This window comes from Elephas maximus, chromosome 7 (assembly GCF_024166365.1).
Source record: "Elephas maximus indicus isolate mEleMax1 chromosome 7, mEleMax1 primary haplotype, whole genome shotgun sequence".
NCBI lineage: Eukaryota > Metazoa > Chordata > Mammalia > Proboscidea > Elephantidae > Elephas > Elephas maximus.
In genome coordinates, this window is record NC_064825.1 from 129,836,705 (window position 1) to 129,863,948 (window position 27,244).

General features: G+C 46.0%; 2 protein-coding genes across 5 annotated transcripts in view; one reads left to right on the forward strand and one right to left on the reverse strand.

Annotated features, from left to right (window-relative positions):
- SPTBN2 (spectrin beta, non-erythrocytic 2) overlaps positions 1 to 25,348 on the reverse strand; it is a 71,982-nt gene extending 46,634 nt beyond the window's left edge. The window contains exons 1-2 of one of the 4 annotated variants that reach the window (XM_049892593.1): positions 25,011 to 25,348; positions 23,702 to 24,116 (exon numbers count right to left, since the gene is read on the reverse strand). The gene's annotated coding sequence lies outside the window, so the exon portion shown is untranslated. Of the gene's footprint in view, positions 1 to 3,371; positions 3,420 to 3,532; positions 3,606 to 4,115; positions 4,201 to 23,701; positions 24,117 to 25,010 lie in introns of those variants that run through there. The other 3 variants (XM_049892596.1, XM_049892594.1, XM_049892597.1) reach the window with 3 other exon arrangements.
- Positions 25,349 to 25,492: 144 nt separating this feature from the next.
- C7H11orf80 (chromosome 7 C11orf80 homolog) overlaps positions 25,493 to 27,244 on the forward strand; it is a 92,500-nt gene continuing 90,748 nt past the window's right edge. Inside the window, exon 1 of the mRNA XM_049892598.1 lies at positions 25,493 to 25,585. Coding sequence (XP_049748555.1) covers positions 25,556 to 25,585 — 30 coding nt within the window. The 5' untranslated portion in view covers positions 25,493 to 25,555. The remainder of the gene's footprint in view (positions 25,586 to 27,244) is intronic.

Below are 27,244 nucleotides of genomic sequence, written 5' to 3' on the forward strand. Positions count from 1 at the left end.
GACAGCACGCTGTGTTCTTTCTCCACGTTCTCTGCTGCCATCCTGACCCCCGTGGTTTTCTATTTGAGTGTCTTCCACTCAGCTCCTGCTCTGGTTTCTTGTCACTGGGTCTCCTTGCTCACATTTCCCACACCTGCCTGTCCACCTCCCCCAGCCCCATGACATCTCTCTACATGAGAGAGTTCTCAGCCTAATCCTCCCCCGTGGATTCCTGAACTCTGCAGTCTGTTTCCGTAAAGATTACAGCCTTGGAAACCCTGTGGGGCGGTTCTACTTTGTCCTATAGGTTCGCTATGAGTCAAATCGACTCGTCAGCAATGGGTTTCCACCGGTGACAGGAGGTGCCACCGCTAATCCAGACTACAGCTTCACTAGCACCTTATTCTTAGCCACTGACCTCGAGGCCAGGCCCAAGGAGTGTACAGCGTGAGTGCTAGAATCATGCCATCTCCTGCCAGCTGCAGGCCTGGGGTCCTGCTGGGATCTACGTGCAGGCTGGATGCAGACTCAGCTCAGCCCCCAACCGATCCTCAAGGACAGCTACCCCTTCCCCTTCCCTCCGTTATTGCTGGCCAGGTAAAGCTGGAAATCCTGTCCCCCTGCTCAAGCCTGCCTGGTCCCTAATTCCTTCCCTCACGGCTTCCTGCTCCTGATTGTTTACTTCCCTCAGAGAACACATTGATCATTGCCTCTCTGCTCCCACAGCCCTCCAGATGCTCGACAATTACTGCACATATCACATTGTATTACAGTTGGTTGTTTATGTGCCTCTCTGCCACTCCACTGTTAAGTCCCGAAGGAAAAGGGCTGTGTCTTACTCCTTTTTGCATTTGCCGAGCCTGGTACAAATCTGGCTTGGAAGCTCCTTAGAAGTGAGGATGGTAAGACTTCATCTCACATACTTGGGAGATGTTATAAAGAGGGACCAGACCCTGGAGAAGGACATCATGCTTGGTAAAGTAGATGGTCAGCAAAAAAGAGGAAGACCCTTGATGAGATGGACTGACATAGTGGCTGCAACAATGGGCTCAAACACAGCAACAATTGGGAGGATGGCAAAGGACCGGGCAGTGTTTCATTCTGTTGTACATAGGATAGCTATTAAGTCAGAATGGACTCAACAACACCTAACAACAACAGTACCATAGATATTCAATAAAGAGATACCGAATGAATTAACCATAGTTCTTTTTTTTTTTTAACCATCAAATTAATGTCTTTCTTCAAAAAAAAAAAAAAAAACTCAAACCAGTTGCCATTGAGTCGATTCCAACTCATAGCAACCCTGTGGGTACACAGAAGAACTGCTCCATAGGGTTTTCAAGACTGACCTTTCAGAAGCAAATTGCCAGGTCTTTCTTTCGAGGTGCCTCTGGGTAGTCATGTGCTTAAACATTTGCACGCGAAAGGCTCTATGTCTTTCTTAGGGTTAGAGAAAAGCTCAAAGGAGGAAGGAAAATGGGATCAGAGAAGACCTTCTGCCCCTCAGCAGGAGAACTCTCAGGTTGAGCATTGTTGTTCAGGTCCAGGGGTTCTTAAACTCACACACATCATTTAATCACCCAGAAGGCTGGTTAAAAGGCAGCTTGCTGGGCCCTGCCCCCAGAGTTTCTGATTCAGTAGACCCAGAGGGGGCCTGAAAATTTGCATTTCTAACTCTTCCCCAGGTCATGCATAGAAACCCTCCTCTTAGGAATTTAGGAACTGGATTGAAGAGGAGGAGTGATTTTTTTTTTTAATTTCCTTTAGAGAATTACCCAGACTAATTTTCCTCTCTCCTGTTCAATACTCCCCTCTGCATACTCCATCACACTTTGAGAAACTGTTGCAGGAAGACCAAGAGGAGCTGGAATTGGTTAGAGAAGTTATGAGGATTGAAAAGACACAAAGTTTCAGGGGTGAGGGTGACCTGGGACTAGCTCCTGGAACTGTTCAGGCCTAGCCCCATGCTAAATTCAAACAGAACTTTCCCTCGGAGACCCCGAGACCCACAAGGAACCAGGAACCTCAAACGCTGAGAGAGGAAAATGAAGACAGAGTGGGGGCTAGGTTTAATGAGACAAAGAGCTGATGTCCCGACACCGCGCATCACAGATGTGTGGAAGGAGGCCGATCTGGCTAGAGAGCTAGGAGAAGCAGAGTTGAACAGATGACAGCCGGATGAATAATACATGAGAAGAAATGGGGACTTTGGCAAAGTAAAAATCTCTCATTTGACTTGAAGTATAAATGGCTGGGCGAGGAGAGAGATAAACAGAAAAATAATAAACTCGGGCCTACTAGGAAGGCAAGAGAAAGATGCACAGAGGGCAATCAGAGAATCAGAGGAGGGAAGAGAAACAAAACCCCAGCCCATTCCTCTCAAGACTGAGGTCCTGATAAAGCACCAAAACTCCTCTCCCAGGAATTTAGGAACTGGGTTGAAAAGGAGTTCTGGCTGAATTTTTGTCAGATTTTTTTTCCTCTAGAATCCTATGCTACAGGCAGAATTATTCAGGCTAATTTTCACTCCCCTGCTTACCACGCACCTCCTCTAGGCCTGGGTTACATCAGTTTCTCCAAGGGCTGTATTAAGATCTATATTAACTTTCCTCTCCTGGATCCTTTGCTCTGCTGAATATGTCAAGAGGTCACCAGCACCCCAACCTAAGACACTTACTTGGAATTCACTCCGTCCTCTTCACCTTTAAGGAAAACTGGCTTGTGGACACCCTGGCCCTGCTTGGGCTCTCCAGCAGCGCTGGGAATAGAAACAACCTACCTGGCCAGGTAGCAGGCCAGGTAGAGGTTTGGACAGGGGCAAGCGTGCCTCTCAGACAAGCATGCAATGTCATGGGGTTAATGGAGTCCAATCTTTCCAGCAGGAGTGGCTGGTAATTGCCGGCCGGGTGGGCTGGAGTTGGAAAGCCCCAGGAGGAAGCCTAGCCCTGTAGTTCAGTGCAGGGCGGAGCACACAGCCTCCTAGATGTCCCGGCCACCGAAACACCTTACAGCGGCTTCCCCACCACGGGAAGGGGCTTCGAGCTTCCTCTGCCAGCCCTTGCTGTCCCCACAGGCAACCGTATCCCCCACTCTCCCACATACTGAGGGGGATAAGGAAGACCGTGGGGCTGCCACCGAGGCGAGTAGCCCACTCGGCTCCAGAGAGAGCCCTCAACACGCTTCGCTGACGCCGGCTCCCGGCCCGGCGCAGGCCGGGCCTGTCTGCCGTGCAGCCCCCTGACGGAGACAGCAGCGCTGTCACACCGCTCCGAGCTCGGGCGACCCCATTCATTGATGCGTTGGTCAGCCCGAACTCTTCCAGACTCTTCTCTCGGCTCTGGAGAGACCCACGTCTCCTCGCCCCGGCCCCACAGCCCGCAGCCCGGTACCTGGGTGGGTGGCACAGGACTCTCCATGGTGTCCCCGGAACCGGGCGGGAGCGGGCCGGCACCACCGTGCTCCCTGCCCTCCGGGCCCATCCCGACTCCAGCCCCAGTTGCCCGCCCGCGCCCGCACAAAGCGGACAAAGCGGCCCGGCGCCGGCACCTACCTGGGCGCAGAGGGCACCGGTCGTGGCGCGCCCAGCCCAGCGCGAGGAGCGGTTGCGGGCGGCAGCGGCGCTGTCACGGGGCGCGCGGGCGGGTGGCGCGCGGGCCGGCGGCAGAGGCAGGGCGCGTGGCGGCGCGGGCGCGAGCGGCGGGACTGCGGCGCCGCGCAACGAGGACAATGGCCTCCCCCTGCCGCAGACCGCCGGCTCCCGCGGGAGGACCGGGACCATCTGGAGCCGGCGGCCCCGCGGGGCTCGGGGCGGGGCGAGTCACCCCCTCCCTGCCCGGCGCCATGGCAACCAGGGCCCCTCTCGGTTGTCCCCGCAGCTCCCCGCCCCGAGGTCGCTGACCTTCCCCGGGGCGAGCGCGGCGGCGGCTCCACGGCCGGGTCCGCAGCCCCAACACCTTCCCTGTCGGTGCCCCCCAGAACCCCGCTTCCGGCCACCCCGGGGCCGTCTGGGTACCCCCCACAGATTACCGGGCTCCGTCTCTGGCAGTCTGGACACCCCACCTTTGTGCGTATCCCTCTTTTCATCCAAAACCCGCATCCCCCGGACACGCCATCCTTCCGTTCACGGCACTCACCAGCGAGGCGGCTTCCCGAGATGCAGCCTCCGTTTGCCTTCTTAAAGTTTCCTTTTTGGGCACGTCTGGTCCATTTCCCCCGAGCATTTCTCTCAGCCTCCCCCTCGCCCCCGTCCTCCCTCGGGCAGGTAGGCCGGGCTCTCTTTCCTAGAGCATCTCCATGGTATGTGTGGAGGAGAGGCGCTTTTCACAAATCAGGTTCTCCAAACAGTCATCGCTGCAGCTTCTCAGCGCCCCTCATTTATCAACCAGAAGAATTCCGGCCTAGTCACTGTTTTCAGGGGGAGTGGGGGTGGGGATGGACATTCCTGAGCCTGGCACTCTGGGTTTCTCCTTGCTTTCTTAGCGATCTAAGGTCTAAGGTCATTAAACCGAGGGTAAACTGTTATCTGTTTAGGAGAGGCAGAAATTATGCAAATACTAACAAAATTATAGAGTGCTAAACAAAAAACAAAAAAACCAAACCCATTGCCACCGAGTTGATTCCAACTCACAGCGATCCTATAGGACAGAGTAGAACTGCCCGTAGGGTTTCCCCATAGGACAGAGTAGAACTGCTCCGTAGGTTTCCCCATAGGACAGAGTAGAACTGCTCCGTAGGTTTCCAAGGCTGCATATCTTTACAGAATCCGACTGCCACATCTTTCGCCCGAGAAGCAGCTGGTATGTTGGAACCACCAACCTCTCCATCAGTAGCCCAGAGCTTAACCACTGCACTGCCAGGGTTGTTATTATAGAGTACTCGAGGGTAGGTGCTGAAATGCATTATCTCCTGTGATCCCCATTCCTCACCCCTTCAGCTCTGTGAGGTAGATACAATTCTTCCAGACTGGGAAACTATGCTCAGGGATTGGTAACAGGCTGGCCTTTGTACTGAGCAGTCTGAGGCTTAACCATTAGGCTATACTGCCCCTGACCATGTGGCTGCCTACCTGGAGAATGCCTAAGACGGCCAAGTGAAGGCAACCTGAAGAATGAGCTTTGGGTGAATTATTGGGTTTAAAGTTTTATTACGGCTTTGTGGGTACTGGAAATTCAGGATTTTGCTCCTTTCTGAAAAGGTACACATACTGAAATATACAAATAATTAAAATACCTTCCAGATATGATTTTAACAAGGTGAAATCACTCATGTTAAGCCTATTTGAAAACACTTTTCAAATTAAAAAATCCTGCTACCAACACTAGTTGCGTCTTTTCACTGCGCCTGGCCTCGATTTTCCTAGAATCGGTTTCGAGAGGGGCTTGAGGAGTTGCTCTAAAAGATGACCTCGAAGTTTCATTCTAACTCTGATAGCCTCTGATTCTACCACTAAAATGGAACGGGTTTGCCTCGGCCTACTGGGGTGCATCTCACCATTAGCTGCGATTCAGATTATTTGTTTATATTTTAACGGTAGCTCCTTCAGTCAAATGAAATGGAATCAAAGGAACGAGGGCAGAAGCTGCAACCGCTCCCAGAGGTAGGAGTGAACGTGTCTCTAGGCTCGGGGATGGAGGCACCAAGGTGTGCGTTACAGTCATCGAGGAGACTTGGCTCTGTTGTGCACAGGGCTGCTATGAGTCGGAACTGACCGGACGGCACCTAACGACAGAAGACTTGGTCAGGGACGTTACAGCTGGTGGGATGAGAATTACCCAGTAACCGGAATGGAACCACCAAGCTGTTGCTGCACTGGCTATGGGAACTGAGGGCCTCAGCAGCTGCCTGTTAGACTGTGACCCAAGTAGAAGACAAGGGTATCAGGTATCCCATGAGACAAACCCATTGCCAATGGGCCAGTTCTTCCCTGTCCTGCAGGGTCACTAGGAGTCAGAATCGACTCAACGGCAGTGGGTTTTGGTTATCTTTGCGGAGGAGACTGCCACATCTTTCTCCTGCAGAAAGGCTGGTGGGTTCCAACCGCACGCCTTTTGGTGAGCGGCCAAGCGCTTTAACCACTGCACTACCAGGGCTCCTCTCCTATGAGTAGCATAATAATAATACCATTTGAATAGTAATTTTCAAATTTTTGGCGTTTCATGATCCTTTCAAGAGTCCTGGAGGGCAAATGTTATCCCTAGCATTCCCATTTTCCTGATGAGCAAACTGTTGTTCAGAAACTTAGGTGAATGCCCAGGTTCCGTGGCTAATTCACGCTCGAGACGCCAGGTCTTCTGACGCCTAACGTGCTTCTTCCCCTCTGCTAGAGAAGGAGTCCTGGTGGCACGGTGGTTAAAGTGCTCGGCTGCTAACCAAAAGGTTGTCGGTTCGAACTCACCAGCTGCTCCACGGGAGAAAGATGTGGCAGTCTGCTTCCCTAAAGATTTACGGCGTTGGAAATCCTATGGGGCAGTTCTTCCCTGTCCTATAGTATTCCTCGGAGTCGGAATTAACTAGATGGCAGGCGGCTTTTTTTTTTTTTTTTTTTAGAGAAGTATAGCAGTTAAAGGCAGGGATTCTAAGGCCAGACTCTCTGGGTTTAAAACCTGGTTTTGCCACCTACCAGCTGTGGGACTTACCCTGTCCAAGCTTTGCTTTCTTCACCCGTAAAATGGTATCATAATGTGGGGATCAAATGAGTTATTGCAGGTCAAGTTCTAGACCAGTGCCTGGTGCAGAGTAAGCTCACAACCTGTGTCAGCCGTTGTTATTTTACCATACTGTTTCCTAATTTGGAAAGGAAGCGTGTTCGGTAAAGAGAACGTTCAGATCTCTTGTCTCAGTTCTCTCAGTAAGTTGCTTTGGAAACTTGTTATTTTGCTCTGTAGTGCGTCAGTCCAATCAATGATGAAGAACACGCCTGCTTTCTTTTTACTTGCGTTGCAAAGTGAATGGAATGACGTTTACTGAGTATACTGAGCTTCTTGGAGCATCTAGGTTTGCTGCTTACGTGATCAAGATGCGTGGAAAGGTCTTTGTGGGACTTCATGCCACTACATCTAGTGAATTCTCAGCTCCCGTTCGTGTACCGTGGAAGAGATGTCCCTCCTGCCTGGTGATCATTCTTCTGCTTCTGCTCCAAGTCCAGTCCCCTCCTGCAGCTTCATGGCCCTCGCTCCTCCTGGCGTGCTTCTTCCCATCAGCACTGAAACGGGCTCAAGTATCTGCTGGCACAAAAAATAAGTGAAAACACTTATCAGCCCTGATCCCCTCTATGTATTGCCCTTACTCTGTGTTGACCGTGTTCTTGAATCATTTACACTCACTGTCTCCACGTTTTTGACTCCCATTCAGTCAAATACTCATCCAAAAAATATTTGTTGAGGGTTTATTATGTGCCAGGCACTGTGCTGGGGTCTAGGAATATAATGATGAGTAAAACGGGCACCGTCTCTATCCTCTTGGGGTTGTTGTTGTTGTTAGCTGCTGTTGAGTTGGCTCTAACCCATAGCGACCTCATGTATAATAACAGAATGAAACATTGCCTGGTCCTACGCTATCCTCGTGATCTTTGGTATATTTGAGCCCATCGTTAAGGGTATTGTGTCAATCTATCTCATTCAGGGTTTCCCTCACGATGTCCTTTTCTAGCGACTGGTTTTTCCTGATAACATGGCCAAAGTAAGCAAGATGAAGCCTCGCCATCCTCATTTCTAAGGATCGTTCTGATTTGTTCATTCTTGTAAGAGTGACCTGCTGTTCATTCTTCTAGAAGTTCACGGTATATTCAATATTTTTCACCAACACCGTAATTTAAATGCAAGTCATGGGGTAGACAGACATTAATAAAATAACCTGTCAGCTATATAATCATAAAGCATAATGAGTGGTATGAATGAAAAGTTCAGGATGCTACAAGAGACTTTAACAGGGAGCCCTAACTTGGTCAGGAAGTGGGGAGGTCAAGGAAGACCTCCCTCAGATCATTTGAGCTGAGATCCGAAATATGAGATGAGTTAACCAGGCAGAAAATGGAGAATAATAATAGCAGTTAATAACATTAATTGGAAACTATATTTCTAGCACATTACATATTTCATTTAATTATTTTAAAAACTCTAAGAGGCAGGTACTAACTCCATTTGACAAAAGAGTAAATGAAGATTAGGCAACTTACCCAGGGTCATTGAACCAAGCAGGGGCAGAGCTGGGGTTTTCTCCTGGACAGTCTGACACTAGCCCGTGTCCATAACCATGGGGACAGAGCATGTGTGGATACTAGGCCTGACACTGCAAGACACATGGTGCATGTGACGAACTGAGAGAAGGCCAGTGTGGAGGGAAAACAGGAGAGCAAGAACGAATGGGTGGTGAACTGCAGCTGGAAAGATAGGCGAGGGCTAGATCATGCAGGGCGTTGTAGGTCATCTTAGGAATTTTGGTTTTCACCTTTCGAGCCCTGGGAGACCATGGAAGAGTTTGAAGCAAGGAAGTGAAATGATAAACTTCGTATTTTGAAAAAGGTTACTGTAGCTGCCGTGGGGGGAACGGGTTGGAGGGATGTGCAATTTGACGTGAGAAACCAGTTAGTAGGCTAACCCTTGTGGTTTGAGTGAGAGAGAAGATCAGAGCATGAACTCGGGTGCTGGCAGTGGAGACAGACGTGCATATAGTTGTTAGTTGCCATCAGTTCTGACTCATGGCAACCCCATCTGTTCCATAATAGAACTACTTCACAGGGTTTTTATTGGGTCTAATCTTAATGGCCACCATGTGTCTGTCAGTTTATCATACCGTGGTGACTTGTGTGTTGCTGTGATACTAGAAGAAGGACCTGACAGTCTACTTCTGAAAAAACTGACCAGTGAAAACCTTAGGAATAGCAGTGGAAGATTGTCTGATATAGTGCCGGAAGATGAGCCCCTCAGGTTGGAAGGCACTCAAAAGATGACTGGGAAGGGCTGCCTCCTCAAAGTAGAGTTGCCCTAAATGACATGTATGGAGACAAGATATTAGGACCTTCACTTGCTGATGTTGGATGGCTCAAAATGAGAAAAAAATAGCTGCAAACATCTATTAATAATAGGAACGTGGAGTGTATGAAGTATGAATCTAGGAAAATTGGACGTCGTCAAAAATGAAACGGAATGCATAAAGATCAATATCCTAGGCATTAGTGAGCTGAAAAGGGTTGGTTTTGGCCATTTTGAATCAGATAATCATGGTCTACTACACCGGGAATAACAAATTGAAGAGGAATGGTGTCAAGTTCATCATCAAAAAGAACATTTTCAAGATCTAGTCTGAAGTACAGCGCTGTCAGTGATAGAACAATATCCACACGCCTACAAGGAAGAAGACCAGTTAATACGACTATTATTCAAGTTTATGCACCAACTACTAATGCCAAAGATGAGGAAATTGAAGATTTTCACTACCTTCTGCAGTCTGGAATTGCTCAAACATGCCATCAGGATGCATTCATAGTTACTGGTGACTGGAATGCAAAAGCTAAAACAAAAAAGAGGATTTGTAGTTGGAAAATACGGCCTTGGTGATAGAAATGACCCTGCAGATAGCACAATAAAATTTTGCAAAACCAATGACCTCTTCATTGCAAATACCTTTTTTCAACAACATAAATGGTAACTATACACGTGGACCTCACCAAATGGAAGACACAGAAATCAAATCAACTACATCTGTGGAAAGAGACAGTGGAAAAGCTCAATGTCATCAGTCAGAACAAGGTCAGGGGCCAACTGCAGGACAGACCATGAACTGTTCCTATGCAGGTTCAAAGTTGAAGATGGAGAAAATTAAAACATGGTCCAAGAGAGCAAAAATACCTTGAGTATATACCACTTGAAATTGGAGACCATCTCAAGGATAGATTTGAGGTACTGAACACTAATAACTGAAGACCAGACAAGCTGTGGGAAGACATCAAGGGCATCATATATGAAGAAAGCAAAAAGTCATTAAAAAGGTACGAAAGAAAGAAAATATCAAAATGGATGTCAGAAGAGACTCTGAAACTTGCTCTTGAATGTAGAGTAGCTAAAGTGAATGGAAGAAATGATGAAGTAAAAGAGCTGAACAGAAGGTTTCAAAGGGCAGCTCAAGAAGACAAAGTAAAATATTATAATGAAACGTGCAAAGACCTGCAGTTAGAAAACCAAAAGGGGAGAACACACTTGACATTTCTTAAGCTGAAAGAACTGAAGAAAAAATGCAATATTTTGCTCATAGAATTTTAAAGAATTCTATGAGCAAAATATTGAATGACACAGGAAGCATCAAAAGCAGATGGAAGGAAGACAGAGTCACTGTACCAAGAAGAACTGATTGACAGTCAACGATTTCATGAGGTAGCATGTGATCAAGAATGGATGGCATTGAAGGAAGAAGTCCAAGTTGCACTGAAGGCACTGGCAAAAAACAAGGCTCCAGGAATTAATGGAATACCAGTTGCGATGTTTCCACAAATGGATGAAGCGCTAGAGGTACTTACTCATCTGTGCCAAGAAATCTGGAAAACAGCTACATGGCCAATCTAATAGAAGAGAACCATATTTGTGCCCATTCCAAAGAAAGCTGATCCAACAGAATGAGGAAATTATTGAACACTATTAATATCACACACAAGTAAAATTTTTCTGAAGATAATTCAAAAATGGCTCCAGCAGTATATCGACAGGGAACTGCCAGAAATTCAAGCCAATTCAGATAAGAACAGGGAACAAAGGATATCATTGCTGATGTCAGATGGATCTTGGCTGAAAGCAGAGAATATCATAAAGGTGTTTACCTGTGTTTTATTGACTATGCAAAAGCATTCGACTGTGTGGCTCATAAAAAAAAAAATAGATAACAATGCAAAGAATGGGAATTCCATGAGGAACCTGTACATAAACCAAGAGGCAGTCATTCAAACAGAGCAAGGGGATGCTGCATGGCTTAAAATCAAGAAAGGTGTGCATCAAGGTTACATACTTTCACCATACCTATTCAGTCTGTATGCTGAGCAAATAATCTGAGAAGCTGGACTGTATGAAGAAGAATGTGGCATCAGGGCCGGTGGAAGACTCACTAACAACCTGCGATATGCAGATGACACAACCTTGCTTGCTGAAAGCGAAGAGGACTTGAAGCAGTTACTGATCAAGATGGAAGACTACAGCCTTCAATATGGATTATACTTCAACATAAAGAAAACAAAAATTCTCACAACTGGACCAATAAGCAACATCATGATAAATGGAGAAAAGATTGAAGTTGTCATGGATTTCATTTTAATTGGATCCACAGTCAACACCCATGGAAGCAGCAGTCAGGAAATCAAACGACGTAACATTGCTTTCGGCAAATCTGCTGCAAAAGACTCTTTGAAGTATTTAAAAGCAAAGTTGTCACTTTGAGGACTAGGGTGCACCTGACCCATGCCATGATATTTTCAATCGCCTCATATGCATGCAAAAGCTAGACAATGAATAAGGAAGATGGAAGAAGACAGTGCCTTTGAATGATGGGGCTGGCAAAGAATATTGAATATACTGTAGACTGCCAGAAGAACAAACAAGTCTTGGAAGAAATACAGCAAGCGTACACTTCTGAAGCGAGGATGGTGAGACTTTGTCTTACCTACCTTGGACATGTTATTGGGAGTGACCAGTCCCTAGAGAAGGACATCAAGCTTGTTAAAGTAGAGGGTAGGGAAAAAAAGGAAGACCCCTGGTGAGATGGATTGACACAGTGGATGCAACAATGGGTTCAAATATAACAACGATTGAGAGGATGGCTCAGGATCAGGCAGTGTTTAGTTCTGGTGTACACAGGGTAGCTATTAGAACCAACTCGACAGCACCTAACAACAACATAACAACAACAATCTTAACAGAACCAGATCTCCAGGCCTTTCTTCTATGGGTACCACTGGGTGGGTTCAAACTGCCAACCTTTAGTCGCAGTTGAGCACAAAACATTTGCAGCAGGTAGAAAGAATTGACAGGATGTGACAATGGGTGAGACATTGGAGCGGTAGTGAGGGAAAAGGATTTGTAAAGGATATTCATGCAACTAGAAGACTGGAAGTACCATTTGCTGAGATGAGGAAGACCAAACTTGAGTGGAGAGATTGTCAATATCGGAACCTGTTGGGTTTAGTTACCTTGGAACCATTCAAGAGGAGATACTGAGTAGTCAATTGTGCATGGGTGTGGAGCTCAAAGGGGAGGTGTGGGCCGAAGATGTACATTTGGAAGACATCAGTGTAGAGACAGGTGGTAATTCAACGGTATAGATTAACAATGATGCAAGTCATTTAATCCAACACAATGTAACTTCCACTTCTCAGAAGCTGCTTTTGCTAAGGTTATTCAATAATCCTTTTGCTGAATCCAGCTGTGAATTTTCAGTTGCTGTCTATGGTTCCTCTTGGCAGCAATTGACTATAATTATGCCCTGCTTCTTGAATTGTTCTTCCTTTGGTTTAGGGTTGCCATGCTCTTCTGGTTTTTCTTCAATCCCTGTGGCCCCTCCTTTCTCAGTATCGTTTGTGGGTTCCTGTTCTGCTTGTCACTTAACTTTGCTGTTGTTGGTGGTGGTGGTGTTTTGTCCTAGCCCTTTATTCATTCCATGCACTCTTCTTGGGTCATCTTATCCACTCTGGAGCTAGAGTGGTCTTTCTAAAACAACAATTTGACAGATCATTCTTCTGCTGAAAACCCTTCAATGGCTCCCATTGCCCTTAGGATAGGGTCTAAAGTTTTCACAAGGTTCACACACCTTTTGTGATCTGTGCCCTGCTGACCTCTTTAGCCTCTTGTCTCACCAGCCCTCCCTTGGTACTCTGTGCCTAGCCATAAGGAATCTCTTGGAGTTTTCCCAATATTTATGGGATTTTTGAACATGCTATTCTCTCTGGCTGGAAACACTCCTCCTCTTTCATTCACCCAATGTTTATTCATCCTACAGGTCTCAGTTTAGACATCACTTCCTCTGGAAAGCCTTCCTGGGTCCAAGCCTAGGTCAAGAGCTTTCTGACAGTGCGCCACACTGGATCGCCACTGCCCAGTGGTTGTGTTCCCTCTTAGAGTGTGAGTTCCCTGGGTGAAGAGAGCACAGACACATAGATACCTCTGCAATAAACCAAAGAATGACAGAAAAGACCTTGAGAGAGAGAGAGAAGGTGAAGCCTTGTAATGGATAGATGAAACTAGATGTTTTCATATCAAATAATGTGTTTTCCATTTCTTTTACCGCTAACCTACACCCCCCACACCACCCCCGACCCCAATCACTTAAGCACCAGCGAGGGCCTTCTAGATGCACTGCCCTCTACATAGGGATGATACAGAAAGATCAGAGCCAAATGCTTGGCTTTTGAGCTCTTAACTTGTTGTTATTGTTAGTTGCCGTCCAGTTAGCTCTGACTCATGGAGACCTTACATGTAATAGAAGGAGGAATTGCCCGGTCCTGGGCTATCTTTATGATCACTGGTATTTTTGAGCATATTGTTGGGGCTATTGCGTCAATATATCTCAGTGACAGTTTCTTCAGTTTCACTGATCCTGTACTTTACCAAACCTGATGTCCTTTAGCTTTTAAAATCTACAGTAGCCAATGTTCTTGAAGGCTGCCGTTTTTTTAATTGTAGGAGTCAGGTACGTGAGAGGGACTTTTTTTTTTTTTTTCCTCTTCAGAAGCTTCTCTTTAAATATCAAGATACAGGAACTGGTAAATCTAAAGTTCAGAGTTTATGCCTTGAACTGTTGAATTAGGACAATTATGAGTTTCTCCTCCACACAGAAAATATTATCCCTTTTTGGGCTTGAAATACAGTTGAAAAGGATTGGGAGGGGAGAGCAAGAGAGTTTAGAGCAACTGTGGGACTCTGTTCTCTGTCTGCACCAGCAAATGATAGTAACCCAGGGGTAGGCAGAAGGAGTTTACACTCCATTTTCTTCCTGGAACTCTGAAAACTCACAGCCTTTTAAAGTGCCCTGTGCTAACAAGGAGCAATCACCATATAATAGAAATGGCCAGTGCAAGCAAAGCGAGTCTGAGATGAATTTCCCATCCTCTTGCCCAGCCTTCTCACCCCTCTACCCCTGAGTCTCCCCTGGCTCCTTGACACTAGGAGGAGATGTTCCAAGGAACATTGAAATGTTCCTTGGTGCCCAGTCCCTGAGAAGAATGTAAGAACTACTTGAGAATGGAAAGCCAAGGTACCTTTAGGGATTGCTGGGGAGTGGGGTGAGAGCCACACAGTGGAGGTAAGGGGTGGATGCCCCAAGCCAGGGACCAGGTAGGAGTTCAGGAGTACCCGGAAGAGCTGAGGTGGGAGCCACTGAGCTTCCCACGGAGCATTCGCTTGCTTTGCCTATGCCGAGACCATAGGTCCCACCTGCCTGCCAGGAAACTGTGCAGCAAATGCAGTGGCAATAGAGCCCAATGCTCAAGATCAAGGGAAGGAAGCTACACTTCATCAGCTAGGCCAGGAAGACAGAAGGTGGCACTTGGTCTTGATGCTTCCTTCCTGATGTCAGGATGATACCTAAACCCCAACCTAGAACATCATGAGGAGAAGGGACTGGGTGGAGAATCTTAAGAGTCTGAATTAAATCGTTGAAATGACTGAGTTGTCTTGAATTGGTTAGGTTTATTCTTTTCTTGGAAGTCTCTGGGTGGTGCAAAGGTTAATGTGTTTGGCTGCTAACCAAAAGTTTGAGTCCATCCAGAGGCACGCTGGAAGAAAGGCCTGGTGATCTACTTCTGAAAAAACAGCCATTGAAAACCCTGTGAGCATAGTTCTATCGTGACCCGCACGGGTCATCATGAGTCGGAATCAACTCCATGGCAACTAGTAAACTGTGGCATTCTTTTTCTGCCACAGATAGAAATGGGGGCTGAAGAGCTAAGTTGAGAAATAAAGACAATTACCTATTTTCTCACCTGAGTCTATGACTTGAAATTGCAAATAAACCTGCTGCACAAGAAGGGTCAGAATAGTGGGCTTGTAAGGGAGCTCTAGTGCCCTGTGGGGACCAACTCAATTTCTGGTGAGTACTGTTCTACTGTAGACCAGGACACCAGTGGGACACCAGCTCGGGATATGACTTGTAAAGGATGAACATGTATCTCAAAGCAAAATCTGAAGATGGGCAAAAATGAAAGCCTCATGTCCAGTGGGGCATTTTGATAGGTGGGGATGGGGCATGGAAGACAGCTTGAGAGTCCTACCTCAAGCTCCGTTACACAGTGAGGAAAATCGGGGGTTCCAGGAGCCAAGCAATGTTGTGAGTGCATGCTGTTGACTAAATTGGAGAAACTGGAACTGATTTGTTTGGGGACACAGAAGTATCACATCCATTTATCTTCGTCCAATTTGGATTCAAAACAGCACTTATTTATGGACTGCCCCTCCCAAACTATTTTTAACTTGAAAACCTAAATACCGCTCAAAACTGGGCCTAAAAACCCATTTGAATGATTCTGACCCACCTGGGAACAGGCTGACATCAACCATGACCCTCAGTACTTTTAATTTTACCAGTCAATAAGTGAACCCCTTTTCTCTTATAAGAAGCCCATGCCTCAAACCCCTGGGAACATACAGACCCTTTGAAAAAGCACCTGATCACGCCCATGTGGCTGAAATGGCAGCATCTGCTTAATACTAATTAGCTGAGGAGAAGTCTTTGATTTCCGTGATCAAATTGCACTGGACGATTTGAGTTGTGCCAGGAAACATACGGTGTCAGGACCCTGAAAGAGTAGACTTTGTAGACATCTTTGAAGCTGTAGACATCTTAGGTCAGTTTTCTACATCTTCCCTAATTTACTTGCACTGTAGTAGCTAGCTCATCATTTCAACTATTACCGGCATTTTTAAAGCTTCTTGGTAGTTGAGAAACTACACCTGGATTCTTAGGACCTTGTTTAAATTCTGGCTCATTACCCCCTAATTGTGTCACCTCGGCCAAGTTATTTAACTCCTCTAAGCCTTAGTTTCCTCTTTCATAAATAGAAGATAATTTTAATGCAGGAAGTTGTGGTGAGAATGAAATAAGGCATGTCAGGTGTATGACACCTGGTGGCAGATAAGAACTCAATAAACACTAGCAATTTGGACCATCACTATTTTACTGATTTTGCATGTGGGAAAATCTTGCCTTAAGCAAAACATATTGTATGAGAATTTAGATTTACATAAAAGGTTAATAGGGAGATTACTTGTATTACAAAAGGATTCTTCTATTTATGAAAGAACTGAAAATAAGAGTTTCTTTAAACAAGCAACTTCCCTGGCTTATGACGCATTCGAGTTATGACGAACTACACTTACGACCATCCGGTTTTTTGTTTTTGTACATCTTATCGCTAGTAATATATACTACATGCAAAGTTGCAGCACGTAATTTGCTGATGTTATCATTCTCAGCTGTTCACTCACAGATGTTCCATGTTATAATGTACTGTTCAAAACACTGCCCTATAGCAGGGTATGAAAAATAAAAAAAGAGGTACTCAACTCACATCAGAACTGACTTGCAACGGAGTTGTCGGAATGGAACCCTGTTTTAAGTCAGGGACTACCTGTATATCAAAAGTGATTTGATTCACATAAAATTTGCTTTAGGGATCCAGTGAGTGTACAAACCTCAAGACATCTGTAATATACTCAGTCAGGCCAGGTCTGAACCACTGGGACAGGTTAACAATAACAGTCCTGAGGATTCTCCAAGCCCCTTTATAAAGGGATTAGATGGATTCTCTGTGGTCTCAAGTGCAGAGCTAGGACCAATGGATGAAAGATATACCCATTTTATCAGCTTGATATAATGACAAACTACCAAATTACTGCCGTCCAAAACTGGAATGGGTTGCAACTTCCCCAACCCGAGTTTTTCAAGTAAAAGCTGGATCTCAATTTGTTAGGACTATTGGAATGACGATGACATGGAGTCCTGGTGTCACAGTGGTTAAAGCGCTCAGCTGCCACCTAAAAGGTCGGTGTTTGAACCCACCAACCGCTCCATGGCAGAAAGATGTGGCAGTCTGCTTCTGTAAAGATTTACAGCCTTAGAAACCTTATGCGGCAGTCCTACTCTGTCCCATACGGTCACTATGAGTTGGAATCAACTCGATGCCGGTGGATTTGAATTTGAATTGCATGAAACAGGGAGGTGAACTATGTCAGTGTCTCCCAAGCCTAAATATACCAAATATGCTATACAAACTAATACATTCTCTACCTTGGATACCAGGAAGAGGCTGAGGAAGGAGGTAGAGAGAGGCTATTTAGGAGGAAGAGTAGGGAGAAAGAAAATGAATTGGAAGAAATGTTGTTTCTCTGGTTGGGAAATCCTGGATTAAATGACCTTTAAGATTTCTTTTAATTTAAAGATTTCTAAAACTCTCAAACTGTTTCACAGACATTTATTTTAACTATATTCCTGGGAGAATTTTCCTTTTTTAGTTGTGGGAAACTAGAACATGACGCCTAAAGTAAGTGGTGAAGTGGGAAAAATAATTCAAGCACTCTGACCCTTTTAGACTTTTGATTTCATAGCCTCTTTTCAGCTGGTGGTTCTAGGTGAGAATGAAAGTTGGGGAAACAGAAGATAGTCGTGGCCTTAAAGCTAGAACCAAGGAAAATCAAGTCAACTTCAGAAAACAGTGAAAAATCAATACAACAGTGGATGGTAATAGCTTTAAAGTCTTTATACACTAGCATTCCTGGTAAAGCACAGCAGAGCACGGTACTCATACCAAGGCTGAAAGAAGACTGAACATGGAGCCAGCGTCCTCTTTAATGGGGCTTTTACCAGGATCTGTGTCCCAATTAGCCTACTTTTCTTTCAGATAATGCTGATCTTCTGGCCTTTGGATCAATAGGTTTTCTTGGCCATATGCAGCCAGATTATCGTGCTGTTTTCACTCCCAGGGCCTCCATGCCACGAACAATATTCCCATCAGCTGGCAGGACAAACCCAGCCCTGCTCAGAGAGAAAGTAAAAAGCTAATTACCGAGAGCAGAACCACTTTGTGATACAGATTTTATTGGTTATCCAGACAGAGGAGAAATTGGACACTAACAGGGAAGGAATGAAATCTCCTGGGCTGGCCCCTGCACGTGCTACCGATGGATAAGACATCAGAGGCTGCGCAATGGGCGACTGTCAGCCAGGGGAAACAGGAAGTTATCCAGTATTATAGTCAGTCAGTCTAAAGAGACGAAGAAAACATAATGAACGGGGGCAAAGAAGGGGAAACTACCCTAGAATACTTGTTATACAAACTTTGGTATTGTCCCAGAGAGAGAATCCTTCCTTTGCCCATGCGTCTTAGAATGGGAAAGAACAAATGCTGTAGTCCAAGAATTGGCACAAAAGTCAGCACCACTATGGCCTCTAGAGCCCCCATAACCTAGCATTCGTCTGCAAGAATAGTACTATTTGACCCCTGATAAGAAAACAGAGAGAGGTGAGTGGTGAAGCTGCCCCAGATTCTGTGCTCCAGGTGGAGAGAGCCTCAAGAAGGTGAAGGGGATGAGCTAATCTGAGCTTCATGGCCCCATTTCCAAGGATGTGATTAGTGGAGAAGCATCTGGGACCTGCTCCATTTCAGGAAACCCGGTTATGGGAACTGGTGGGGGACAGATTTGGCTCAGGACCCGGAAGAAGCAGTTAACCCTTTCCTATTGTCTGTATGGGAAACAGTCTCTTAAAAAATATATATATATGTATAATAAATATATACTTTTTTTTTTTTTACATGTGCTCTTCTACCCTCTTGTCTGTAGTTGCTGTAATTTCTTTCCCATCCACTTCTTTCTCTGGTCATTATGGCTTCGCCCTTATACATTCTCTAGTGAAGGTGAGGTCTCCTCTCTCCCCTGTTTTGAACTATTTATTTTTAGGCTTCCAAACAGGTGACCCTGTATTCTCATTTGTAATGTTGGAATTATTTCATTTTTCTCTTTTGTCTTCTGGTCTCCCCTTCCCCCATCCTGAGGAACATGGAATACATTTCCCTGGAGCTAAAGACATATGAATGAAGATATATACGTGAGTATACCCTGCCTTCAGCATTGCGCTTGCATTAAGAATTATCTATATGAGTTTAAACTGACAACAGTTAATCTAAAGCACAGATGAGAACTTGAAGGGGCAGAGAGCCTAAATTAATGATGAAACAATACAGGTGGAGATAGTGAGAATGGTGACACAACGTGAAGTATTAACCAACGTCATTGAACTATACATGTAAGAACTGTAAACGGGTTTTTGTTCGGTTGTGTATATCGCCACCAAAAATAAAATATTTTTTAAAAAGAGTATACTCGTAAGTCTATTTTCCTGCGTAAGTTACCTAGCTCCCCAAGGAGGTACTTGGGGATGGGTTTCTTGCCTAGCCAGGGTACATCTAAATACACCAGAGGGTGGCCTTTCTGCTCCTTCCCTTCTATTCCTTCATGTGAGTCTATTTCCAGAGTCCTTGGCTGACAATTAGACCTTAAGCTGTCTTTATCGCTTCTCACAATCCCCATCATTTCTTTATCAAAGGGAATATCCACAGGAAAGATCCTAGGACAGAGTGATAAATCAGAACTGGAAAGAGCCTCCTGTAATAGCTGCCTGATTCTCTGCGCCCAGGAAAGAATCTCCTCAAAATGACTTAGTTTTCCATCAGCCTAGCTAAGCAGACTGCAAAGATGTTTTCTACCTAAACTCCTAGGATCAATCTCTTCAGGGCTTTCAAATGCTCTAGGCGAGTCTGAGAATAAGGTGGTGCCTAAGAAGTGCCTAGGAACAATATGCACAGAGAGGGCACACTCGAAAGAGAAAGACAATTCAACAGTCCCTAATGTTGCTGTTCAGCTGGCAACACTACCTACAACGTTCTGGTTCCACTCAAACTCTTGGATTTGGATCAGAATCAGTCTGGGGTATACACCCCAAAGAAACAAAAGCAGAAATGCAAACAGACCTGTACACCAATGTTCATTGCAGCACTATTCACAATAGCCAAAAAATGGCAACAACCTAAATGTCCATCAACAGACGAATGGATAAACAGAACGCAGTGCATACATACAATGGAATATTACTTGGCTATAAAGAGAGATGAAGTCCTGAGACATGCTATCACACGGATGAATCTTGAAAACATTATGCTGAGTAAAATCAGTCAGTCACAAAAGGGCAAATACTGCGTGATCCCACTTACATGAAATATGCAAATGTAGAGACATCAAAGCTTACTAGTGGTTACCAGGGGTGCAAAGAAGGAGAAAAGGAGGAGTCATTGCTTAGAATTTCTGTTCATGGTGGTGGAATAATTTGGAGAAGGATAGTGGTAATGGTTGTACATGATGAACACAATCAATACCACTAAATTATACATGTAAAAATTGTTGAATTGGCAAATGTTTTGTTATATATATATATATATTTTTACCATAATAAAAAAAAAAATCAATCTGGAGCTCTCTCTCCCCTTGGAAATGGGCCTGTGAAACTCAGATTATCTCGAGGCCTTCTCCACCTGGAGCACAGAACCTGGGGTCTGTCCCAGAGGATTTCTTCTCAGACTAAGCAGGATGTTCAAACTGCATATGAAGGAGTCATCCAAATGCTGAGGCAGGTAGAGGAATGGTTGTTGTTGTTGTTAGGTGCCACTGAGTTGGTTCGGACTCATAGTGACCCTGTGCATAACAGAACAAAACACTGCTAGTCCTGAGCCATCCTCACAGTCGTTATTATGCCTGAGTCTATTGTTGCAGCCACTGTGTCAAGCTAGCTTGTTGAGGGTCTTCTTTTTCACTGACCCTCTACTTTACAAAGCATGATGTCCTTCTCCAGGGACTGGTCCCTCCTGACGACTTGTCCAAAGTATGAGACAAAGTCTTGCCATCACTGCTCCTAAGGAGCATTCTGGCTATACTTCTTCCAAGACAGATCTGTTCGTTCTCTTGGCAGTTCATGGTATATTGAATATTCTTTGCCAACCCCATCATTCAAAGGCATCAATTCTTTGGTCTTCTTTACTCATTGTCCAGCTTTCGCATGCATATGAGGAGACTGAAAACACCATGGCTTGGGTCAGGCACACCTTAGTCCTTACAGTGACATCTTCGCTTTTTCAACACTTTAAAGAGGTCTTTTGTAGCAGATTTGCCCAGTGCAATACGTTGTTTGGTTTCTTGACTGCTGCTTCCATGGGTGTTGATTGTGGATCCAAGTAAAATTAAATCCTTGACTATTTAAATCTTTTCTCCATTTATTACGATGTTGCTTATTGGTCCAGTTGTGAGGGTTTTTGTTTTATGTTGAGGTGTAATCCATACTGAAGGATATAGTCTTTCATCTTCATCAATAAGTGCTTCAAGTCCTCTTCACTTTCAGGAAGCAAAGTTGTGTCATCTGCATAATGCAGGTTGTTAATTACTCTTCCTCCAATCCTGATGCCCCTTCCTTCTTCATATAGTCCAGCTTCTTAGATTTGCTCAGCATACAAACTGAATAAATACGGCGAAAGGATGCAATCCTGACTGCACACCTTTCCTGACTTTAAACCATGCAGTATCCCCTTGTTCTGTTTGAACGACTGCCTCTTGGTCTATGTACAGGTTCCTCATGAGTACAATTAAGTGTTCTGGAATCCCCGTTTTTCATAATGTTATCCATAGTTTGTTACGATTCACACAGCTGAATGCCTTTGCGTTGTCAAGCCACCAAGTCTAAGACTGGAGAGAACTGGCGCCTGAAGACACTAAGACCCAGAAGGCCTAGGCTGAAAAGATCTAGAGCAACATTGAAAGGCTTCTTGGTTGACTTTGGTAGCTCTTAACGTCGGGGAAGTCATTTAATTGCTCTGGGCCTTAAATTTCCTCATCTATTTTTGATAACAGGATTGAGTCTGATGACCTCCACGGTCCTTTCTGGCTCCCACATTCCACTGCTCTGAGAATGGGGTCTAAGTAAAAATCAATTTAATAACATAGAGTCCAATAGTATGTTAGTCACAAGACCCCAAACAGGGTGGAGACACACACAGATGGGTGAAAGAAGGGCTGGGGGCTATGGCTCATTTATGACTTACTTTGTAGGAGATGAGGGTGTCTGAGTTCATTGGCTTCTTGGCTTTTACACGAAGGGGTTGGCTTCTGATGGTAAGGTTAATGTTCCCATACTACAGAACCTTGAGACAAATAGGTAGGCAGGTCACATCCAGGTGGGAAATGGACTGGGTTGGAGAGCAGAAGGAGGGGTTAGGAGATCTTGGTTCAGATCCTGGCTCTCCCTTCACAAAATGAGGGTCGTGCAACCTCTTCTTGGAGCCTCATTTTCATCATTCATAAAATGAAGGTATAACACCTTCTTTACAAGATTGAGAGGATTACTGAAGATAAATAAGACAATGTGAAGAGCACTTAGCATAGAGTAAATACCAGATGTCAAGCCTGCATCAAATCCTGCCTGACAATTGACTCCAGTGTCCTGTAAAGGCACAATATAGGATGACAAGGATTTACGCTCTGGAAAGTGCTGAGGGCAGGCTGTTTTAGTTTCTTAGTGCTGCTGTAAGAGCAATACCACAACTGGGTAGCTTTAAACAGACATTTATTTTCTCACAGTTTAGGAGGTTAGGGGTCTGAATTCAGAGCACCAGCTCTAGGAGAAGGCTCTCTCTGCCTACTCTGGGGGAAAGTCTTTGTCTCTTCAGCTTCTCTTCCTTGGTTCCTTGGTGATCTCCATGTGGCATCAATTTTTCTCCATTATGCGCTTGTGTCTTAGTCATCTAGTGCTGCTATAACAGAAATACCACAAATGATGGCTTTAACAAAGGGAAGTTTATTCTCTCACAGTTGAGTAGGCTACAAGTCCAAATTCAGGGTGCCAGCTCCGGAGGAAGGCTCTGTCAGCTCTGGAGGAAGGTCCTTGTGATGCATCAGTCTTCCCTTGGTCTGGGAGCAACTCAGCACAGGAACCTCAGGCCCAAAGGACGTGCTCTGCTCCTGGCACTGCTTTCTTGGTGGTATTAGGTCCCCATGTCTCTCTGCTCAGTTCTTTTATATCTCGAAAGAGACTGACTTAAGACACTACCTAATCTTGCAGACCTCATCAATATAACTGCCGCTAATCCATCTTATTACATCATAGTGATAGGATTTACAACACATAGAGAAATCACATAAAATGGTGGACAATCACACAATATTGGGACTCATGGCCCAACTAAGTTGACAGGTACTTTTGGGGGACACAATTCAATTCATGACAGCTTGCTTACTTGTGTGCCTAATCTGCTCCTTTTATGTCTCAAAATTGATCGGTTTAAGACACACCCTACACCAATATGGCTTCATTAACGTAAGAAAACTCTATTCCTAAACAGGATTACATCCACAGGTATAACCCAAAAAACCCCAAACCCGTTGCTGTCAAGTTGATTCCGACTCATAGTGATCTACAGGTATAGGGGTTAGGATTTACAACACATATTTTGGGAAGACACAATTCAACCCATAACACAATCCACATCAAAGGCTCCCTTCCTCACTTCTGCCTACATCCGATAAGGAGGGTGGGTGTGTTCCGGCTACCTTTATTAGGCCTCACCTGCCTCTAGGATGGTGTTGAATGTTGCATTCACCTCATCCCTGAGGCTCACTCCAAGAACAAGGGCTGGAAGCCAGGTCAACCGACTCACCTGAGGTACTTCTCCAGTGGCAACTGTGCCTCCACCCTTCATTCCCAACGCCATTCTCAAGGTGGGGCATTTTCCGCTGAGCTACCACTCTCAATGGGAGTATTTTCAAGAGCCATCTTCAGCACCTTGATTTCTCGCTGACCAAATAGTGAAGATAACGATACCTCACAGTACAGTTATGAGAGTGAAAAAGTTCATGTGAGGAGCCAGCGGTTTTCAACAACAAGCAGTCATTCAATAAATGTTAGCTTCCTTCTCCCTGGCAACTCTGCTTCCTAAAGAGGACACCCGAGAGATAGTGATGGGGAGAGGAAAGCTCCAATGATTCCCCAAATGCCAGCTCTCTTGCCAAGTCTGAGATGGTATTATGACGAATTTTCCAGAAATGGAGGCTGCCTTTCTCCAAGAGGTCTACCTGTGAGTAGGAGAGGTGGAGAGGGGGTAATCAGCACTGAGCACAGACTCAATAAGAGTATGATTCAGGTCTCAATTAACATGTCCTTTGGAGTAGTACCAAGTGTTGTGTACTGGGCAGGCATTCTGCCAGCTCCCCAGGCTGTTCTGTCCAATCCTAGCTCCTTAGAGCTGGGGTGGAAAAATTTTCTCTGAAGGAAAGCAGTCAACACCCTGTCCCACCCTTCTCCTTGAGCAACTCTTTGCCAGGCAGAAACCTCTCACCAGTTTTATTTTGGTTGCTAGAAACAGCTGCAAGATGATCAGCAGTTATGGGCTCAAGTCCCTCTCACCATGTCTCTCCCCTCCCCCTACCCCCCAGATCAGCAGGAGTTAGCAGCTGGAGTCTGCAGGACTACCTTCCTCTCAGCTGAGAACACTCCTGGAAAATCCCAGAACGTCTCCCGTCAGAGGGAGCCTAGGAAAGCTGCTCCCACAGTTGGCATTTTTAGCACAGAGGCACATGTCGGGAGAAGCTGGCTAGGCCCCCTGGGGTTAGGTGGGTGGGGGGGTGTGGTTGGGATGGGTTGTCAAATAAAATTCAGGACACCTAGTTCTGAATTTCAGGTGAACAAATCTTTTTTTTTTTTTAAAGTACAAGTATACCCCAAATAAGCAGCCCTGGTGCGGCAGCGGTTGAAGCGCCGGCTGCTAACACGAAGCTTGGCGGCTGGAACCCAGCAGCTAGCTGCTCCTGGGGAGGAAGGTGTGGCAGTCTGCTTCGGTGAAGATTTACAGCCTTGGAAACCCTACGGGGCAGTTCTACCTTGTCCTAGGAGCAGGAAGCAGTGGGCTTTTTGGTTTAGACCCCAAATATTGCATGGGACATACTTAAAAAAAATAATTTGTTGTTTACCTGAAATTCAAACTTAGCTGGGTGTTCTGTATTTTCAGTTAAGAAGTCTGGGAAAGGGAGACTGGCCTAGGGCACTCTGGCGCCCCGCAGGGAACCAAGACTCGGGAGTCAAGAGGCAGCTTCGGATTTAGCAGGGCAGCTTCTCCCGGCTGAGGAAAAAGGGTCTTGGAAGGCGTTGAGGGCGGCCAAAGCGCTCTGAGCAGGGATGAAAGCGGGACCGTGGGAAAGGCTCTTTCGGGAGGCCAGAGGAATGGTGGCCTCATTCCCCACGCCTCCAGTCCCGTTCGCCGCAGGCGGCCCCTTCCCTCACCGCCACCTGGCTGCCCACGGCCGCCGCCGCTCCTGAAAGCACCGGAGTGCGCCCGCTGGGGGCGGGGCGACGCCAACGCGCAGGCGCGGTGAGCAGGTGGGCGGGGCGTGCGCGCTCACGGGCGGGACCGGGCGGCTTGGCGCGGCCGGGCGAGGGCGCAGGTCGAGTCCCGCCTCGCGGTGGCGGCTGCGGGCTGACAGCTCTCGACGAGGCGTTGCTGCTGCTCCCGAGCGCAATGGAGGGGACGGCCTTGGCCGTCTGCGAGGTGATGCCGGGAAGGGAGAGAAAGCAGAGAAGGAGACTTTATGTGGAGAGGGGGTTCGTGAGGGGACCGCGAAGTTTGGGCAGAGGGGTCCCGCGTGGCCTGAGGTGGAGACCGAAGGCTCAGAAATGACGTGGCTCGGTGAAAATCAGCTGCCTCACTGGTGGTGTGAGGAAGGATAGGCCCGGTGCGCGGAAATGCTTTGGGAAGTAAAGCTGCCTGGGTCCTCTGTGAGGAGTGTTGATTCAGTTGAGGGAAATGACCATACCTGAGCGCCAAGTGCCTTCTCTCTCACACACAGGAGTAGATGACACCACCCCCACTTGACAGCTGAGAAAACTGAGGCTTAGATGTCACCAGACAGTTAGGGTTAGAGCCAAAAGGTCTGCTGAGGAGGTTGGTCACCCAGCCCGTGCTGGGAGAAGACGCCAGAAGAAGGAAAGGACATGGGCAACCCTGTGGGGCAATCGGACCCAGAGCAAAGTTCAACCAAGGAGGGACCCAACAGTGCAAAGTGGGAGCGAGGAAAAGTCATTTTAGGCCCTCGGGTCAACCAAGTGCAGAGTCCTGGGGCCAAGCTCTGGCTCTGGAGCAGCTGGGTGATCAAAGGGTGAGGTTCAGAGCCCTCACCAAACACCCACCCACCTCTGACCAGAGAGAGCTTCTCTGCTGTGGAAGGTTACAGTAAACACGTCACACTTGTTGTTGGGTGCCATAGAGTTGATTCCAACTCATGGTGACTCTGATCCCATGCAACAGAGTGGAATTGCTCCATAGGGTTTTCTTTAGGGAGCAGATTGCCAGGTCTTTCTTCCATGGAGCTGTTGGGTGGATTCGAACCACCAACCTTTGAGTTAGCAGCTGAGCACCTAACTGTTGCACCACCAGAGCTGCTTTTACAGCCTTTCCTGAACTGAATTCTTAGCTACTGGCCTGCGAGCCATACTGGGCAGATAAAATAGAACCATTGGCTCTGTGGGCACCTTCAAGACTTTCCAGTCTTCCAGCTTTCTTTGTTATGATCGAAGAAAGTTGGAGGATTAGATTTTTCCAGATGACAGACCTAGGTTAGAATCTAGGGCTTCTGACTTACAGGTCAGTGCTCTCTCATTATGGGTAAAGAAACTACAGGAAAATCTTGACTGGGAGCATAGGAAGGCAGAGAGTATATGAGGGAACTTGCTATACTGTAAAAATACTGTTGTATGTAGAAAGCCTGCAAGCCATCCATATGAACTCTGGTACATACTGGGGTCTTAATCCCCAAGTTCTCTTAGCTCAGATTCCCTACCTTAAAAAAAAAAAAAAGCTAATTTTCTTTGTGGTACCCTAGTGTGAAAGTGAGAGTTTACTTTTTCCAGGAATAATAATGGGAATTAAATATGTTTTATTTTAAACTTGCCCTGTCAAGATCGAGTATTTTATCTAGACATCTTGGAGACTTGTTCAACTTAAAAATATTGTTTGCAGTCTTTACTGAAGATGAAATTATTATTAGGAGTATAGGTAATATGTATCAAGCATTTACTATATGGTTTTTTTTTTAGGCACTGTGTTAAGCATTTTGCACATATTGTTTTGTTTACTTTCAGCAACAGCCACATGTGGTAGGTTTCTCTCCATTTTTATAGATGAGGAAACTGAGGTACAGAGAGGTTAAGT